Raw genomic sequence first — 21,260 nt, 5'->3', positions numbered from 1 at the left:
AGCCTGCATTTACATCTGCTTGTTCTTTGCAAATACACATATTGATGGATTGAACAAGATTCTTTGAAAAATGGAAAAAGGAAAACAGTATGAAATTAAAAATTAGCCATCAATGTATACCTGGAAATGGCTAATCCACACATTTTAGATTTGACTTTATCTGGACGGTTAAACTTTAAAAGGCACTATGCCCCCAATATTATCTTCTCTGAACATTATTTTAATCTCTTTATGTAGGGCCTCTTCTGTTAAGTGCTGGGGATACAAAGAGTAAGAAGATAGAGTCTGGATGGGTACAGTGGTTCATGCCTGTAATCCCAGCACTTTGAGACCAATCTGGGCAACATAATGAGACCTCATCTCTACCAAAAAGCAAAAAAAAAAAAAAAAGACAAAAAAGTCAAAATCTATCCTTAAGGGACTAAAGTTCTAGTTATGACTACAGAGTTATTAAATTCAAAACTATCTCATGGTGTTTGGGGGGTGGAGTAGGGTGGAATGAGGTATGAAACACTGAGGTTAGGCTAATATTTAGCTTGAAAGTTTTATACCAGACTGAAAGTGACCAGATTTTGAAGGAAATTTTTAAAAAAGTGGTCTTACCTCCAGCTACAAGTCCAGACTCCCCTAATTGAATAGCTACCCCAAAGCCCCCAAGTTTAACAGGTGCTGAGTTTTCTTTTGAGGCGAGAAGAACACAGTGGGGCTGAAAAGAAAAACAGACAAACAAAAAATAAGCCCAAAGATAAATTGAAGATGAACAATTCAGTTTATACAAAACTAAGTAACATGACAATTTAGTAACACATTAAAAACTTTTGATTACTTTAGATGCTTGAATTGTCCTATTCTCACTTCTGGCTGATTTCTCCAAAGATATACCTGTTCCATCCAATATTTTTTAGGAACTATTTGCTAAGAATTACTCGGAAAGCATGGATGTTCAAGAAACAAAGATACATTTTCTGCCTTTTTATGCAATATTCTCTTTCTTTGAGTTACAGTTTAGATTTAAGAAAAAATGTGTTTTATATTTCCTGCCAATATGTTTCTTGAAACCTCTGACTTTACTTATACAGCCATTGTATTTTGGCCCTTGGGGGATGCTGATGGACCTTTGTTTGTCCACCTTTCCCTATCTTCTTTCTTTTCTTTATTCATTCCACCCCTAAGTAAAGGAGTAGTAAATGGATGGGTCCAATTTAATGACTTTAGTTGAGCCTTGCTCTCAGGGACTTCAGTGCTCTTCCTGGGCATGTCTTTTCTTTGGACATGCCTTTCCTCTCTATGGGAGTGGGAGGTGAGAAAGAAGAAGGGGAAAGGAGCCTATTTGGCTGGCTCCTTGTCCAGGGCAAAGACATCCTCCCCTAGGAGGAGCCTGTTTGACCAGGGAAGGGCTCCCTAAGTATCACATGCTTTGTGATAACAATAAAGGTTTCTTTGTAGGACCTTGTCCTCTGCATCTGTCTCTTTCTGGGACCTTGTTGGGGCTAGTGTCAGGAAAGAATTTAATTGTGGGAGCCTTTGGTCTCTGCTCAAATACTATGCTCCCCAATATGACTAACACTATATCTGACCTGCTCTCAAAATATGGGCTAGTGAAAAAGGCAAGACTCTTTAGGCATGGAAGACAAAAGAATTTTTTATTCTCTCCTATACTTTCTCATTCATAAAATGACACAGTCTTAGATAAGTTTTAGCCAACATGGCAGTAGGTATGAAAAAAAGTGTACAATAAAACTGAGTTGGTACACCCAGAGAAATGTTTGATATTGATACACAGAAGTGGGAAGGATCCTTACTGTGCCCAATGAGAGCATCAGGATTCTATTTTGGAAGTTATTCTTTCTGTCCAAAGAGTTTACAGAACTTTACAGTACATTCTAGCACAAAGAGAGATGAGCTCTCAAATATAAGTGTGTATGAGTCTGTGAAAGCAAGAGAAAGAGAGAAGGAAAGTGTATAAATGAACAGTGAGTAAACTACAACATGACACTGAAGTAGCAAGAAGAGTGTATGGGAGAGGAAGTAAACCTCTACAGAAATCAACTGATAAAGACTACTCTCAGTAAGAACTTTCAGTTGGTTCAATGACAACAGAATGAATAAGAAAGCAATACCCCTAGCATGATTCTAGTGTGGGACATGGCAAATGAATGAGCCTAGAAAGGATGGGCATGATACAGAAGAAAATACAAACTAGACCCGAACAGGGTCTCCTGGCCATGCTTCTGCAAGTGTTTTTTTCATCACCTTCTTAGGAAGAAGAAGTAGAAGCTTAAGTTGGAATGCCAAAGAATGTATACCCTTTATAGTTTATTGATTATATTTATGTTTTAGTATTATAATGAAATCTATGTAATGCTCATCAGTGTAGATTCAGTCATTCTCAATAAATCCTTAAGTGAGACAAGTTGTAAAGTTTGAACTTAAGATAGAAAATCAACAAAGAGTCTACAGCCACACCATTCTGAATGCACCTGATCTTGTCTGATCTCGGAAGCTAAGTAGGGTTGGGTGCCTGGTTAGTACTTGGATGGGAGAAAATAAACAAACAAACCTATAAATGCAAAGTAATAGAATGTAAAGCCAGGTAGTGGTACTATGAGGTAAAAATTAAGCTGGTGAGGAGGTAAATGTTACAGGTTTGGGGACTGGGGAGCTGCTATTTTAACTGGGGGGTCTGAGAAGACCTCTGTAATGGGGTAATGTCTGAACAGAGACCAGAATGAAGCGAAAGAGCAAGCCACATGGAAGCAAGTTCCAGACAGGAAGGACAGTCAATACAAAAGTCTAGAGGCACGAGGAGAGTTGGTATGTTTAGAGAATCAGAAGGAAGCCACCATGTCTGGAAAAGGATGAGCAGGGGGCAGAGTGGCAGGAAATGTGATCTAAGATCTGAGGCCTTGAAGCCATGGTCAAAGCTCTGGGTTTTATGCTGAGTGAGATGGGAAACCACTAGAGAGTTTTGAGCAGGGGAGCACTATAGTCAGTTTTAGGTTTTGAAAGCAGCACTCTGGCTGCTGTATGGAGAAGAGATTGTAGGAGCACAAGAGTGGAAGAAAGGAAATCAGTTAGGAGGCTACTGCAGTTGTCCAGGCAAGAGAAGATGATGGCTTGGACTAGCCTAGAGTGATATTAACCGAAGCAGAGAGGACGAGAAGTGGTCAAATTCTGTTTATGGTCTGAAGGTAAAGCTGACAGGAATTGCTGCTGGATGTGGGTGTGAAAGAGAAACAAGTATGACAATTAGGTTTCTGTTCTAAGTGAAAATGAAGATGGCATTTACTGATATGGGGAATGCCAGGGGAGGAGTTTGTATGGGGGATCAAGAATTTGGTTTCATACATATTGAATGTAATATCTTACAAGACGGGGTGAAGGGGAGGCTGGGGTTAGAGGTAGAAATTTGGGAATCAACAGCATATAGATGGTATTACTTATAGCCAAGGTAATGAATGAAATCTCTTAGGGAATGACTACTGATAGAGAAGAGTCAGAGGATTGAGCCCCGATACACAACAATATTTGAGGTCAGGAAGATGAGAACAATCTAGCAAAGGAAAGAGAATGTCTAGACTGTGAAGCAGGAAGAAAATTAGAGTTTGAAATCCTGAAGCCAAGGAAGAAACTTTTTCAGGTAAGAATAATTCATAGTGATCAGTGTTACTAAGGTCATTTAAAATGAGAACTGACAGTTAGATTTGGCAACTTGGAAGTCACTGAAAAGCTTGATAAGAGTGTTTTGGTGGCATGATGGAGACAAAGAACCCTCATTGGACCAGCTTCATCAAAGAATGGGAAGAGAGGATAATAGAGACAGTAAACACAGATATCTTTCAATGTCTTCCTGTACTAAAAATGGAGAAATAGGATGTAGCTAGAAGAAAATGTGAAGCTGAGGATGTTTCTTTTTTTAACTTTTTAACATTCCCGAGTGGAGAGAATAGATTAATGAACCTCCATGTACCTATGATCCAGCTTTAGCAATTATCAACATTCTGCCATTGTTGCTTCACCTATTCCCAACCATTTACTATATTTTTTTTGCTGAAGTATTTTAAAACAAATCATATCATTTACTATTAACAGTTCAGTATTTCTGATAGAGGACTTAAAATTAATATTACCATACCCAATAAAATGAGTAATAATTCTTTAATAACATTAAATACCCAGTCTACATTCCATTTTCCTTGACTGTCTCAAAAATGTCTTTTTACAGTTAGTTAGTTCAAGATGGCATCCAAAGTTCACACGTTGCATTTGATGGTGTTATCTCTTAAGTCTTTCTTACTCTATAACAGATCCCTCTCCTTGTGCCTTTTTTTCAATGTTCATGCCATTGATTTGCTAAGATACTAGGTAATTTTCCCTGCAGGATCCCCCCACAATCAGTACTTGGCTAATGGTTACCCACATGGTGTCATTTAATATGTTCTTTACTGTATTTCCTGTAAATTGGGAAGTAGATTTATTTATTTTTTTTTGAGACAAAGTCTCACTCTGTTGCCCGGGCTAGAGTACCATGGCATCAGCCTAGCTCACAGCAACTTCAAACTCCTGGGCTCAAGCAATCCTCCTGCCTCAGCCTCCCGAGTATGTGGGACTATAGGAACATGCCAGAACACCTGGCTAATTTTTCTATTTTGGGTAGAGATGGGGTCTCGCTCTTGCTCAGGCTGGTCTCGAACTCCTAAGCTCAAGTGATCCTCCTGCCTCGGCTTCCTAGAGTGCTAGGATTACAGGAGTGAGCCACCATGCCTGGCCATAGATCTAGAATCGTGATTAGATTTGGATTCAATTTTAGTTTTACTCGCTAATACTTCATAGGTGGTGTATCTATTGTATTGCATCAGGGAGAACATAATGTCTGCTCTACTTTCAGTGACAGGATTGAGCAGTGGGTTCAGGTGTTGTCTGTCTGACTCATCACTATAAGATTTGCCATCAACTTTTCACTCGATGTTAGCAGCCACTGATACCTATATCCATAAGTAGAGGTTCCAAAATGGATGTTTTTCTCAACATTTTGTTATGAAAACTATCACACATACAGAAAAACTATATAGTAAAAAGAATTATATAGTAAATAGCCATATATTCACCACCTAGATTCTCAAATTAACATTTTGCTACATTTGCTTTATCAAATATATATGTAGTTATCCCTCTATTCAACCATCAATCTGTCTTACTTTTTACTACACTTCAGCAGACATATCATTAGAATTTAATATTTGTTTAAAATTATGTTTAAGGTAAAAATTTACATACTGTGAAATGCACAAAAGAGTACCATTACAGTTCTGATGAATTGTGTACATCTGTGTAACTCAAATCCCTATGGAGATATTATCATCATCCCAGAAACCTCCTCCATCTTCTTCCCATTCAGTCTCTGTGGCTATTCCCCCCAGTGCAAACTACTACTCTGATATTCTTTCACCATATTTGCTTTGCCTATATTAGAACTTCACAGACACAAAATCATATAGTATGTACTCTTTTATGCAAGGCTTCATTCACTTAGCATAATGTTTCTGAGATTCAGCCACTTTGCTGTGATCAGTTCATTTCTTTTTAGTGCTAAGTATTCCATTGTATGAATATACCAGTTTGTCCGTTCTCCTGTTCATAGATATTTGGGCTATTTCTAGTTTTTGGATATTATGAATAAAGCTGTTATGAACTATTTCTAGAATACCAAGTTGGTTTCTAGACAACCTCCAAAGTTGACTAATAAAGGGCTTTTTTTTGCATTATTATGAACTTATAAATTTTTATATTTTTTGATGTATCTTTGTGTATCAATTGCTGCCTTTTTAAATTTTGATGCTTAAATTGTCCCCTTTTGGGCCAGTGGGAGCCCCTTTAAGTCTGCTCTTAAATACTTTTGTAAGACTCAGGAGTCTGATAACTTCCTTGCTTTCAGATACAAGATGATATCCCAGGTTTGTCTTGTTCATTTCTTGCCCCAGATCTGGAACCAGCCATTTCTCCAGGCAGCTCCATTTCTTTTTAGTGGGAAAAGATATTTAAATCCATAATATGGGTATGAGGCATATTGTTACTATTGGGTTATTATTGCTTCAACTTTTCAGTGGACAGAGCTAAAAAAATATGTATTTTTTAGGAGAAAAATAAATCACAAATTCATACTGATGTTTCTTCCTATTAAATTATAGAATTTTTACTTTACTTCTTTGATTTAGCAAGTATAGTTGACCCTTGAACAACATGGATTTGAACTGCGTGGGTCCACTTATATGTGAACTTTTTTCAATAAATATATTGAAACATTTTTTGGAGATTTGTGACAATTTGATTAAAACTCACAGACAAACCATGCAGCCTAGAAATCTTTTAAAAATTAAGAAAAAGTTAGGTATATCATGAATGCATAAAATATATGTAGATACTAGTCTATTTTTATCATTTACTGCCATAAAATATATACAAATCTATTATAAAAAGTTAAAATTTATCAAAACTTATACAAACACAGACCATACATGGTGCCATTCACAGTTGAAAGAAATGTGAACAAACATAAAGGTGCAGTATTAAATCATAACTGCACATTAACTGTAGTGCGTATTGTACTAGGGTAATAATTTTGTAGCCACCTCCTGTTGCTATTGCAGTGAGCTCAAGTATTGTGAGTATCTGTTTAAAATGCTGTGTGACACTAATCATCTCTGCATGAGCAGTTTCTCTCTCCAGCAAATTGCATATCGCAGTAAAAGTGATCTCACAGTTCTCGTGTATTTTTCATCATGTTTAGTACGATACCAAAAACCTTGAATAACACCATAGGACCCATACAAAGTGCCACTAGTGATGCTAGAAGTACTCCTAAGAAGCAGAGAAAAGTCATGACATTGTAAGAAAAAGTTGAATTGCTTGATATGTACTGTAGATTAGGTCTGCAGCTGCGCACCACTTTAAGATAAATGAATCCAGTGTGAGGACCATTGTAAAAAAAAAAAACAAAGGAAACTCATGAAGCTGTCACTGCAGCTGCATCAGCTGATGCTAAAACTTTGCACTTTTTGCGAAATGCCTTTTTATCTCATATTGAAAATGCAGCTTTTATGTGCATGCAGGATTGCTATAAGAAAGGTGCATGCCTGGCCGGGCACGGTGGTTCACGCCTGTAATCCTAGCACTCTGGGAGGCCGAGGCGGGCAGATCGTTTGCGCTCAGGAGTTCGAAACCAGCCTGAGCAAGAGCGAGACCCTGTCTCTACTAAAAATAGAAAGAAATGATTTGTACAGTTAAAATTATATATAGAAAAAAATTAGCTGGGCATGGTGGCACACCTGTAGTCCCAGCTACTCGGGAGGCTGAGGCAGAAGGATTGCTTAAGCCCAGGAGTTTGAGGTTGCTGTGAGCTAGGCTGATGCCAGGGCACTCTAGCCTGGGCAACAGAGCGAGACTCTGTCTCAAAAAAAAAAAAAAAAAAAAAGGTGCATGCCTATAGACTCTAATATGATTCGAGAAAAAGTGAAGCCATTATATAAACACTTAAAGCAAAAGGAAGGTGAAGAATTTAAAGCTGGAGAATTTAATGCCAGCAAAGTATGGTTTGATAATTATAGAAAGAGGTTTGGCTTAAAAAATGTCAAGATAACAGGAGAAGCAGTTTCTGCTGACCAAGAGGCAGCAGACGAGTTCCCAGATGCCACTAAGAAAATCACTGAGGAGAAAGGATATTTGCCTGAACAGGTTGTTAATATGGACAAAAGTGCCCTATTCTGGAAAAAGATGCCACAAAGGACATTTATTGATAAGGAAGAGAAGCAAGCACGATTTAAGGCAGGAAGGGACAGACTAACTCTACTATTTTGTGCAAATGCAGTCGAGTTTATGATTAGGACTACCCTTATCCATAAAGCTCCTAACTCCTGAACCTTGAAGGGAAAAGATAAACACCAACTGCCAGTGTTATGGTTGTACTACAACAAGAAGGCCTGGACAATGAGAACACTTTTTCTGAATTGGTCTTATCTATGCTTTGTCCCTGAATTCAGGAAGTACCTTGCCAGTAAGGGACTGCCTTTTAAAGTTCTTTGGATATTGGACAATGCCCTGGCCACCCAGAATCCTATGAGTTCAACATTGAAAGTGTCAAAGTGGTTTACTTGCTGCCAAACACAATGTCTCTAATTCATCCTCTAAATAAAGGAGTCATAAGGCTCATTACACATGGTACTTTACGGAAATAATTGTCAATGCTACGGAAGAGAACCTCAATAGAGAGAACATCATGAAAGTCTTGAAGGATTGCACCATTGAAGATACCATTGTTGTTATAGGAAAAAAAGAACAGTGGGGAGAATATCATCATGAATCTCATCTAGTCTTAAAATTACAAGATTGTTTTAGAAAACAAATCCAAGTTCTTAAAGGAATACATGAAAATATACTAAAATAATATATAGATCAAAAGTAAAATTAGAGTAAAATAATTAGAGTAAAATTATTAGAGTAAATAATTCATTAGAGGAAAATAATTAGATTAGAGTAAAATAATTCATTATTGTTTTCCCAGGAGGAGAATCTAAGTGAAAGGTATCTGGAATTTTTTGTACTACTTTTGTAACTTTTTTCTAAGTCTAAAATTATATTAAAAAATTCACTCTATTTTAAAGTCACTTAAAATAATTCTCCTTGTGGTTATGCTTTTACTTTGTAATACAGTCAGGTTCATTTGTTTTAATTCGATTTTGACTTAATTTGGTGTTTTAATTACGTAAAACGTACAACGTTGCAAAGTGAAAACTGTAAAACAAATACATTCAGAAAGGTCTAGCTTTTGTCATTTTCTTCCACCCCCAATGTTTCTCTCCCTATTGGTAACTTTTTATTAGTTTTTGGTTTGTCTTTCTATTTTTTAAAGATAAAAATACATATATTCAAATTTTTTACAAAACAATATATGCTATAGATGACTCCATAGCAGTACCTAGAGGTTTCCATGGAGGTTTAGTTCTTGTTTTGTTTTTTAAAGGGAAACATTTGTATCCTGACGGGAATGATCCTGTAGAGAGGGAAACAACTCAAGGAAAGAGAGGGGATGGGATGTAATGCACAAGGAGGGGGGCTGTTAGCCCTAATGACAGCAGAGAAGACAGGGTACAGGGGCACCTGCAGATGCAGGCAGATGTGCACATAGGAAGATGAGGAAGTTTTCTTCTGGGTGCTTCTCCTTTCTCAGTGAAATAAAAAGTGATCATCAGGTGGAAGCAGGGAAGGAAAGGGGGTTGCTGACAGTCTGAGAAGAGTACAGATGTGAAAAAGTATTTTCAAAGAACAGGAGAATGAACTGACTAAGGCAGTGGTTCTCAAACTTTCGCATCAGAACCACACAGATTGCTGGGCCCTAGCCCCAGAATTTCTGGCTCATAGGTTTTGAATGAGGTTAGGACATGCATTTCTAACAAGCTTCCGAGTGGTGTTGATGCTACTGGTCTGGGAGCCACGTTTTGAGAACCACTAGACTAAGGAAATATACCAGGATTGCTGGCAGCCCAGGGGCCTACTTGAGATTTGTGCTTAAGAATTTGAAGTGAGACCAATCAGCATGACTGTGTGTTTGTACTCAGTGGTCCTCATTTTAGATGGTAGGGTTCAGGCCTGGAGTGGGTGGTGAGCTGAATTTAACCAGGGTTGGGATTTAGATAAAGAGAGGATGGTGATACCAGTAATAGATGGCACCAAACAAGCATATACATTTATTTCTTCTTTTCTACTTCTATCTTTATATAAAGAAAAACCTTACGATGCTAACAAAAAAGAAAGAGGAAGTGTGAAGGGAAGAGGATATACAGAGAGCTAAGAACACAGAGCCATAGCAGAAAGTTTAAAATAAGCCTGGCACAAAAGGACATACTATATGATTCCACTCAAATGAAGCATCCAGGGTAGTCAAAATCATAGAAACAGAAAGTAGAATCATGCCAAGGGTAGGGGGATGGGGGGAAATAGTGTTTATTGGTATAGAGTTTCAGTTTTGTAAGACGAAAAATACCTAGAGATCTATTGCACAACAATGTCCATATACTTAACACTACTGACCTATATACTTAAAAATGGTTAAGATGGTAAATTTAATGTTATATTATTTTACCACAATTAAAAAAAAATCCTGTCAGACCAATACAGTAACCACCTTCCTTCTCCGAGGTTCTAAGGGGAAGTTAAGAGCGACAAAATATTTTTATTGTAGCAATTAAAAAATATCCTGCCCCATATATCATATTTATAACAAACTGAAAGTTCTGGAGAATATGATATTCAGAAGAGTGTACTTGGAAATAATTAGAATGTTAGATAAAGCCCAATGAGTAAAATATTATTTAGTGTAAACAAAGCTGCAAGATAACAATTATGAGGAGGATGAAGCTAACTCTTATTTCACATGATAACAAAAAAAGGGAAATGACACTAAAATGCAGGGCCAGCAGTTACATAGATGGACAGATAGTGGTTAAATATTGGACTAGGACCAAAACAAAAATATAAAATATTAAAATATAGAAGATGTTTTAATTTACTTGGGAGAGTTTATCATAGTGATAAAAAGGGGAGAATACAATCACAAGTATCATCTAGTCCTAAAATTGTAAGATTATTTTAGAAAATAAATCCAAGGTCTTAAAGGAATACACGAAAATATACTAAAATAATATATAGATCAAATAAAACTTAAAAAAATAAAGAGTAAAATAATTCATCACTAATGTTAGTATAATTTAATACAGGAATGCCATTTTATCTAAATAACTTAATTTCTAAAACTAATCCAAAAAGAAACAAATTCAATGCTTTGCTTTCAAAGTCTACATAGCACATTATATATCATTTCTTAGGAAAAATAGAAAAGGCATATTTATGCTTAGAATTTATAAAACTTTTCTATTTTGAGGGGTGAAGAAAACTTTCCACAATTGTCAAGTTGAAAGGTATTCACAAAGAAAATATAAATAATTTCCAAAAGTTAAGTTATTGAGCTTAAAATTTGTTGCATGGTGGTAGGGCCTTTTAATATTCTTGAAAGGAATCTAAGGGTTGTTACACTGAACAAAGAGAAAAAAAGGGGGAGGGAAACCCTACCACCACATGCTAATATAAAAAAGAAGAGAACCCCAACCAATTGCATCACGACCGGATGGAAAAGCCCAGCTGACACAACCAAGACGAGTCTCAGTGTCTAGGGAAGCTTGAGGTTCCTTTTACTTCAGGGCGAGCCTGAACTGTGAGTATTCCTTGATTTCAACTACATAAATGAGCTTTTTTTTCAGCTAAAATTTGATTATCTGAACATTCAAAGTGAAACCTGATTCATGGTGATAAGGCTGCACTAATACCAGCAATTCTTTGCTTTTAGAACCACTGAGTAAACTGCTTGAATGACACCTGCCTTGATTTCCAATGAGGCTGTGTCTTTTTACTTTAAGTACTTCAGTACATTCGAGGTATTTAAGCTGGTACTGTCAATATAGTCACATTGTTTATACTGCATTTGTATACTGCCTAAAGATTTTCAGATCTACTTGAATCAATTAAAAGTTTTTTCATATGTAATACATCTTATTTCTAATGAATTATAAATTACCTATAACTTACTGACTTTATTATTGTCTTCTTATTTTCCATTACTATGTTTTCTTTATTAAATTATTACTATTTTATAGTAATTACCAGACCATATAAATTATAGTTTGGTGTTTCAGAAGTAAATAAGGTGAAATATTAGAGAAAAGAGAAAGCAAAAATATACTTTAGTTTGAATAACTTAAATTTTTAAAAATGTGGGTTTTTTTGGACACAGTTAAGTTTAAAACAAAATCTAACATGCTATTAACAGTATTATTTCCAAAGTAATATGTTTTCAATTTTCATTTTGTATGCAGCAATTAATGCAATTTTTGAAGCATGGCCTGAATAGATTGAGTCACTATCAAGTCAAACTAAAAACGTTGAAAGGTTGCTACCATTACCAAACAGGTATGTATTTCAACATAGCAATGTGATGTTTTCACAAACATACCCAAACTGTATTTAAAAAGCTTCTGCTCACTTGGGGACACAGTGGGATCCGCTGGGTCCTTCCCTCCAAGTACAGCACCTTCTACATGAGCCAGTTGAAAAAAACTGGCAGGGGTAGGGTGGCGGGGTAGAGGACATAACAGTGGGTTGTTTACTTGCAAACAGGATCTGCCAAGTAACATTTAAAAAACACTTACTGTCTATTATTAGAAAACTATTGTGACCACTTCAATACAGCACACAGGTTACAAGTAATGTCCACTGGGAAATTAGTCCACTGTGTGAACACAGTAGTTTGTTTCTTGTCTTCCCTGGCAATTCCTTTTTTTTTTTTTTTAAAAGACAGAGTCTTGCTCTGTTGCCCGGGCTAGAGTGCCGTGGCGTCAGCCTAGCTCACAGCAACCTCAAACTCCTGGGCACAAGCGATCCTCCTGCCTCAGCCTCCCGAGTAGCTGGAACTACAGGCATGTGCCACCCATGCCCGGCTAATTTTTCTATATATATTTTTAGCTGTCCATATAATTTCTTTCTATTTTTAGTAGAGATGGGGGTCTCGCTCTTGCTCAGGCTGGTCTCGAACTCCTGAGTTCAAACCATCCACCTGCCTTGGCCTCCCTGGCAATTCTTAACATATCAAACAAGTCATTTTTAAAACGTCAATAAAGAACAGTGAGTGACAATGTAATGTGCCAACTGACTTTAAAGGAGACAAAAATCAGCAGAATCTGTTAATGTGTTAATAAATAATCGGATGCTAGCCATCTAAGATACAGTTCTAAACAATGGCTACGATTATTTTTTAAACAAATGCATTGCTTTTGCTTTATTTTCTTTAAGCTTGAGACTAAAGCGAAACCAGAAAGGTTAACTGGCAAACGTGTCCAACTATTACTTATTTAGTTTACTTGCAGATTAGAGCTGAGGCAATTGGTTTCAGGATATGTCCTTTGCACTAACCGCTTTCTAGAAACATCTTGATTATGGCCATTGGGCCTAGAAGTAAGTCTGAGAAGATATGCTCTGGGGGAAGTGCTGAGCATTCTGACAAATGATTTGTGATTCTGTAAACTTTGGATTTATTTACTTACTATGATGGAGAGAGCAAATAGAAAGATTAATACCTTTGCCAAAGAAGTAAAGCTAGATGGCATAATCTCTTCTTAAAAATTGCTAAGGTGGATAATGTTAAAGGAATCATGTCAAAATACTGCTGACAGAAGTATTAATAAAGAAAATGCTGATCATATGTGATAGGAAGCGGGGGGATTGGTGAAAAGAATCATGGGCTCTAAAAGTCAGATCTGAGTTCCTACTTGGGCACTGCTGTTTAAGAGCTGTGTGGCTAAGAATAAAGATCATAACCTCCTGATCTTCCATTACCTCTTTTGTAATACTTACCTCATATGGTATTGTAAGGATTATGTAAATGAAATAACACAAATATGCTTAACACAGTGTCTGGTACAGGGCAAGTGCTAAATAAATATTAGTTAATGGCTTGGCCATCTAGCTCAAGGGTTCAACTGTGACCTCACATTAGAATCCCCTGAGGAACTTTTAAAGAAAATCAGTGGCTGAAGCCCATTTCAGACCAATTAAATCACAATATCTGGGGAAGGAGCCAGGCACTGGTATCTTTAAAAAGCCCTCAAGGGGATTCTTTTTTTTTTTTTTTTAAGGTGACAGAAATGTTCCACTTTTTATTATAATTGCTATATGTGTCTATTTATTTGACAAAATGTATTGAACTATACAGCAATCGGTATAATTTATTATATGTAAATAATACCTTAGAAACGTTGATCTAAATAATTCTTAAAAAAACCTGTACTTACACTGAGCATCCCTTCTACAAAGTACCCAATTGGTGGCAGTCTTGAAAATCTCCAGTAATAAGACCCTTTTTGCCTCCCAGACAGAGCATTTTATTCTAAAAAATCATTTCCTTAAAAGGAGGCAACATCTGTCTCTGCAATTTCTACCACTGGTCCTTGTTCTGCTTTCTGAAGACACATATAACAAGGTGAAGAAACCCTTTTTTTCCCATGGCTTTGTAAAGTGTTCCCATCTCCAGGGTAAGGTGCTTATTTCCTTCAAACTTGCTTCTATGACATGATTTGAGCTCCCCTTCTTCCCATTTGGTCTGTGCCCTTTTCTAAGTGTGCTGCTGAGGATGAAAAACTGCATTTCAGGTGAGACCCTGCCAGCTTGGGACAGAAGCAGCTTAGCAGTAACAATTTTCATTTCAGATGTTCCATATCTAGGAATCAGTTTTCGTTGCAGACACATCACACTCCTGATAGAGCAATTGCAATTGTGTTTCTGTTAATTGCAGCTATAGCCAGCTCTTCCGTACTTGATTTTCATATCTACATGTATAATTTTACATATATTTCTACAAAATTCCCTCTTTCATTCAATAATATGCATTGTGCTAAGCACTTGGTACACAGAGCCAAACAAACTGACTTGGTTCTTAATCCTAATGGAGTTTAAAATTTAGCATAGGAGAAGAAAAAAAGAAAACCCCAAATAACTATTTACAGATGAGTTTTTCAAGTTATTTCATCTACCTGAGCTCTCAAAATCACATCACTTCTTGTGCCTCAATTCCCTTTCACCGGTGGATACATGTTTCTGCCTTACCCTCTGAGAGCTCCCTAGGTAACCACATAACACAGGTCCCTCTACAGATGCCCTTTTCCTCTTCCTAGTGATGTAGACTGCATTGTCAGTTTCGTTTTTGGCAGCCCGCCATTCTTTCTAGATTGCTCTTTCCTTTTAGAATCTAAGATCACAAGAAACATGCCTGTAAGTTTCTATAAACTTTGTGAAATCTGCCTTCCTGCAGTTGAGACACATGACAGACTAGACCTAGTGCTTCCTCCCTCCCTTCCTCCCTCCCTCCTTTTCTCTCCATTTTCCTGAACTCTGGAGACAGGCTCTTACCAGAGATTATTACATAACTTCCTTTTCACCAGCCAGTTCCTCTTCCTTGGAATCAATTCCCCCCACTTCACAAAATTTTAAACCTGAATGTTCCCTCTACCAAAGTGCTTTCTTCTTGATCAAATTATAGGTAAGAGTTATAAGAAAGGCTACATTCTTCCAAATATTTTTCTCTGTGTATAACATCAAATCAGGAAATTAATTTTTGTAATTCAAATCCACTTTATATTACAGTATTTAGGGTTTTAATGCATACTCCTACGAAAATGTTTACTGAGGAGGTCTCTGTCTTACCTTCATTTTCCACACAGTACTTAGCCAAGTGTGAAATATTTACTAAAATGAGATTAATCAAAGAATGTTTATTAAAGATAACTTTTATTGAGCACTTGTTATATGCCAGCATTAAGTTTTTTTTTTCATAAAAGTAAAGAAGTTTATTTTATCCTTTAGAAGGACAAAGAGAATGGGAGGTGGAGAGAACAGGGAGATGGTTTTGCATCCCAAAGAAAGAGAAGGAAGATGCCAGCAGGAAGCCATGGAGCTGGCTGATTTTATGGGGAGAAATGTCTGGGGAATGGACACCCTGAAGCTCTGACTTGGGGGATGGGGGGAGGAAAGGGCAATACACATAACCTGAACTTTTGAACCCCCATAGTAAGCTGAAATAAAAAAAAAAAAAAAGAAAAAGAGAAAAAAAAATAGTAATTGTTGTGGAGTAATTAGCAGGCAGCTGCTAGAGGTCAAATGGTCAATCTGTCTTGTTTTCTTTGTTCCTGGAGACTTTGTTATCTCTAAGATGTAGTCAGGCTTATTGCAGGGGATGTGAACTTGCCCCTGAGATATGGTTCTGGGCAGAAAACTAAGGCCTGGAGTTTGCCCCCCTGCTGTCTGTCTGGGAGCTTCTTAGGAACACCTTGAGGCTGTAAAACAAATTCTAAAAGCAGTTTCTGACAAAGGTAAAGAGAAAGATTTACATTGCTTTTTTTGTCTGTTGGGCTCTTTTTAGAAGTGAACCCTGCAAGGCGCCTGCCAGTAGAAAGAGAAAGAGCAGAAAGTAGGGAGAGCTCAAAGGATTGATCTTTAGCTGTTATTAAAAAATTATAGGATTAGATATTTTCCTGTTATTTCAGCAAGGCTGCCCTTAAGTAAACCCCAATTTCATAACTTTGCTTAGCAATGTAAGATGATCATAGCTATTTATGGTTAAATACCTAGAAGACCACAAACTCTCTGAAGTCTGAGAAAAACTAATGTTCTATTCTGAAAACCAACACACTCTGAGCATCCCAAATAACTACTGGCCTATAGTATTACTTAGCATTATGTATAGATATGAAGATTCATTCAACAAAATTTGTTCTGCATGTTTATAATGTGCCAGGCACTAGTGTAGGCACTGGAAATGTCAGGTTTCAGTCTGAAATGTCAGTTCTTGGCATGCTCATGGCTGAAGAATGACTAGACAGGCCAAAGTAAGGCAACCATGAAAATGATGTTTATTGAGGGGAGAAAGATGGGATTATAGAGCAAGAGCAAGATATAGGTTTATAGAACATGATACATATACCACAGAGGACGACCGGACCCATTGTTGCAGCAGGAAAAGAGGATTAAGTTCTTCATATACATTTTGTCATTTTTACAAATGAGAAAATAGAGGCTTAGAAAAGATTAAGTTATTTGTCCTTGGTCATAATGTTAGCTAGGTCTGCTTTTGAAAACCTTGCTCTGGACATCTTTATATTATGCCTGCTAAATGGCTGCTATAGAGAAATAGGGCAGTCATTTTAAGAAAGGAATGTGATAAGACTTCCAGGAACCCTCTCCATATGTCTTCTAGCTCTTTATGATGAGCTCTCTTCATAGCAATCAATGCCCAGGAAAAGGCCAAAAACAAGTAGCTTTGTGAACCACAAACAGAATTCACATACTCTCTTAGAAGGTTCTAGCAACAGTCTCAAACTACCTAAGCCAGGGCATATTTAGGCTTCCTCAGTTTACTTTCAAAATCTTGGATTGCACATCTTGTTTCCCACCTGCATTATCACTCTATGCTTCTAGGTCAGGAGTGGCTAACTGGCAGCTGCCACCTGATTTGGCTTTGTTTGGAGACTTTGTTCTCCTGTGCAGTGTTACAAGAGTCTGTGTAACCAGGCAGGTGCTGTGCTTTCTTGGTCTGTTATGTTAGTTTTATGCTCCTATAGGCAAATCATTTTAATAACGCTACTTGGTCTTAGGTTGAAAAGAAAGAAATTTAGAACTCTTTCCCCTATTCCCACCAAAGAGTGAGAGACTGCCACAGTTTATTTGTCACACACCGTGAGGCAATACATGTTGTGTCAAATGAATGAATGGCACATGTGAGGGAAAGGGTTGAGGCAGGAAGCAGTTCTGAAGCTGGGCAGGGCCAGCAGTGGGCCCAGCTCACTTTAGAGAAATTGATGCTCATCTTTGAAAAATATGAGCTGTCATTTCTCTTCACCTCCATCTCTATTCCCATAGTACCTTAAGAAAAGATGACCTCAAAGTTAGCTATTTATTTTAATATAATATATGAAACAAACCTTGAATGTATGCCATGGCCATAGGAAAGGCTAGAGCAGGATACTCCATGAGATCTCACTATATGTCCGCTTTTATTGTGATACAGTAATGGTATTACATACATGGTGTAGCTGTCCAGATGGTCCAAAGTAGGATAAAAGTAAAGTTTCTCACAATGTCTAAAAGTAATTAATTTATTATTTACACTTTGAGTTAAAGTAACTTACTAAAATAGCAAAGAGGGCTGGGTGCAGTGGCTCATGCCTGTAATCCTAGCACTCTGGGACCCTGAAGTGGGAGGATCACTTGAGGTCAGGAGTTAAGAGACCAGCCTGAGCAAGAGTGAGACCCTGTCTCTACTCAAAACGGAAAAAAAAAATTAGCCGGGTGTGGTGGCATGTGCCTGTAGTCCCAGCTACTTGGGAGGCTGAGGCAGCAGGATGGCTTCAGCCCAGGAGTTTGAGGTTTCAGTGAGCTATGATGATGCCACTGCACTCTAGCCTGGGCAATGGAGTGAGACTCTGTCTCAAAAAAAAAAAAAAAAAAAAGCAAATGACTCAATGTTTGGCATTCTATTGTAGGAAAAATCTGAAGACATAAGAACTACATAGAAGGAACATGTTATTTAGCATCTTCACTTTTTGATCCCCACAGAAGACAATGAGAAGTCACACCGGAACAATGACGATGACTTCGGTCGGCAGCTGGCCTTGCTCTTCCCATGGAACACACTTTATAAGTAATCACAGCGACCAATCGCCACAAAACTTCTCAGGAGCACCAAATGTTACTGCCTGTCCCATGGATGAAACATTACTATCTACTGTGTTAACAACATTCTACTCTATTATTTTCATCGTGGGACTGGTTGGGAACATAATCGCCCTCTATGTATTTCTGGGTATCCACCGTAAAAGAAATTCCATTCAAATTTACCTACTTAATGTAGCCATTGCGGACCTCCTACTCATCTTCTGCCTCCCTTTCCGAATAATGTATCATATTAACCAAAACAAGTGGATACTAGGTGTGATTCTGTGCAAAGTTGTGGGACTACTGTTTTATATGAACATGTACATTAGCATTATTTTGCTTGGATTCATCAGTTTGGATCGCTACATAAAAATTAATAGGTCTATACAACAACGGAAGGCAATAACAACCAAACAAAGTATTTATGTTTGCTGTATAGTATGGGCACTTGCTCTTGCTGGATTTTTAACTATGATTATTTTAACACTTAAGAAAGGGGGACATAATTCCACAATGTGTTTCCATTATAGAGATAAGCATGATGAAAAAGGAGAGGCCATTTTTAACTTCGTTCTTGTAGTAATGTTTTGGCTAATTTTCCTACTAATAATCCTTTCATATATTAAGATTGGTAAGAATCTATTGAGGATTTCTAAAAGGAGGTCAAAATTTCCTAATTCTGGTAAATATGCCACTACAGCCCGCAATTCCTTTATTGTACTTATCATTTTCACTGTATGTTTTGTTCCCTATCATGCCTTTCGATTCATCTACATTTCTTTACAACTAAATGAACCATCTTGCTACTGGAAGGAAATAGTTCACAAAACCAATGAGATCATGCTAGTTCTCTCATCTTTCAATAGCTGCTTAGATCCTGTCATGTATTTCCTGATGTCCAGTAACATTCGCAAAATAATGTGCCAACTTCTTTTCAGACGCTTTCAAGGTGAAGCAAGCAGGAGTGAAAGCACTTCAGAATTTAAGCCAGGATACTCCTTGCATGATACATCTGTGGCAGCGAAAGTGCAATCTAGTTCTAAAAGTACTTAAGGTAAACATACTATAAGAATGATATAATACAGCCTTAATTTTTTTAAGAATTAAATTATGAAACAAAGCTCCAGCATTTACAAAACTCAGATATTCTCAAAGGTCTGTTCATATTTGTGATGTTTCATTTGCTTAATTGTAAACTATTTCAAAGCAAAAAAGTTTATATTCATCATTACATTTTAAATCTGTATATAAAATCTTCTAAAAATACTTTGTTAAGCTAACACTCTTAACATGGATCATAAAGTTAAGTGAAATTCATGGTTTTAACATCAAAATAATTAAAGGAAGTACCATAGTTTCTCAAGTCACTAAAGTAGTTATTAAAATCAAGCACTTGATACTAATTAAAAGTGTGTTTAAAAGTAACTGATTTGAGGACTGACTTAAAATGTCAGAAAATGAATGTTCATTTATCATTTTAAAAGCTTGTATAATTTGCTACTGTGTTCATTTATGTCTAAATCTCTATAAAAGATGAAATGATAATTAATAAAATTCTAACAAAAAATGAGATCACCTACTATCACTGCTTAGATAAAAATGGAAAGAATTTAAATACTGTACAGTAAAAATCAAACAACAGATAAACTAATAATTCATTAGCCTGGCAACAGGATTTAAAACTGTACCTTACTTAACAGATTTATAAACAATTCAGCCACCACAGCTCTACTTTGGTAAATTAAATTGAAGGTGTGCATATCCTATGACCCAGCAAGTCTATTATAAGGTATATATCTTATAGAATCACTCAAATATATACATAAGAAAACATACATAATGATGCTCAGTGAACTACTGTTCATATACTAAACAATTAGAAATAATGAAGTATGTATCAGCTAAGGCATGGAGAAATAAAATGTGGTTTATTCACAAAATGGAGTACCATACAGCACTTCAGTGAAATGAACCACACTCACATGCATCAACACGGGGATATCTGAAATATAATGTTGAGTAAAAAAAGGCCTGGCGCGGTAGCTCATGCCTGTAATCCTAGCACTCTGGGAGGCTGAGGCGGGCGGATTGTTTGAGCTCAGGAGCTCGAGACCAGCCTGAGCAAGAGCAAGACCCCCGTCTCTACTAAAAATAGAAAGAAATTAGACAGACAGCTAATATATATATATATATATATATATATATATATATATATAAATTAGCTGGGCATGGTGGCACATGCCTGTAGTCCCAGCTACTCGGGAGGCTGAGGCAGAAGGATCGCTTGAGCCCAGGAGTTTGAGGTTGCTGTGAGCTAGGCTGATAACACGGCACTCTAGCCCGGGAAACAGAGTGAGACTCTGTCTCAAAAAAAAAAAAAAAAAAAAAAAAAGACACACACACAAAATTACAAAAGGGTATTATCACATGAAATCATTTATATAAAATAAAAACACATAAAGCAATACCAGATTCTTTATGGAGCTATACATATACAATAAAAATGCAAAACATGCATGATAATATACATAAAAACTAACTTAATGGTTACATCTGGAGAGATTTGAAGCAAACATGGCATAATGTTAATGTCTATTAAATCTGGGTGGTAGGTACATGGTTGTTATATTATTTTTGGTAAATTTCTGGGCCTTTGAAATATTATATTTTGTAACAATACAGAAAACATGTAGATTAGAATTAAAAGGAACAAACTCTGCAATTTTCATGTATGTTCAAAAATAATTGGACAGTAAACTCTAAGAGAAAGGGATCTTTGCCTTATTTATCAACTCCCTGGAGCTTAGTACATTGCTTGGCATATAGGGGATCAATATATATTTGTTGAATAATTGAATGAATGAATGAATGAATGAAAGAATGGATGGATGAATGAGACAGGGAGGAAGGCAAGGAAAGGGTGCTTAAAAGAAAAAAAATTACACGTAGTTAGC

General features: G+C 36.8%; 2 protein-coding genes across 7 annotated transcripts in view; one reads left to right on the top strand and one right to left on the bottom strand.

Annotated features, from left to right (window-relative positions):
- Positions 1-21,260, bottom strand: part of CASK (calcium/calmodulin dependent serine protein kinase) — a 363,551-nt gene that overhangs the window by 132,817 nt on the left and 209,474 nt on the right. For all 5 annotated transcript variants that reach the window (XM_069464106.1, XM_069464108.1, XM_069464109.1 and 2 more), the window contains exon 6: positions 604-706. In XM_069464106.1, coding sequence (XP_069320207.1) covers positions 604-706 — 103 coding nt within the window. The remainder of the gene's footprint in view (positions 1-603; positions 707-21,260) is intronic.
- Positions 11,156-19,866, top strand: GPR34 (G protein-coupled receptor 34). Of its 2 annotated transcripts, none has more exons than XM_069463557.1 (3): positions 11,156-11,263; positions 11,922-12,015; positions 18,135-19,866. In XM_069463557.1, the coding sequence occupies exon 3, from the start codon at positions 18,214-18,216 to the stop codon at positions 19,357-19,359; it is 1,146 nt and encodes a 381-aa protein (XP_069319658.1). In that variant the 5' UTR covers positions 11,156-11,263; positions 11,922-12,015; positions 18,135-18,213; the 3' UTR covers positions 19,360-19,866. The 2 variants fall into 2 exon arrangements, with proteins under 2 accessions (XP_069319658.1, XP_069319659.1); XM_069463558.1 differs by having other exon boundaries at positions 11,210-11,263; positions 18,208-19,422.

The sequence above is a fragment of the Eulemur rufifrons genome, chromosome 30 (genome assembly GCF_041146395.1).
Source record: "Eulemur rufifrons isolate Redbay chromosome 30, OSU_ERuf_1, whole genome shotgun sequence".
NCBI classification, from domain to species: Eukaryota; Metazoa; Chordata; class Mammalia; order Primates; family Lemuridae; genus Eulemur; species Eulemur rufifrons.
The sequence above is the reverse complement of the archived record's forward strand: the minus strand, read 5'-3'. Positions and strand labels throughout refer to the sequence as shown.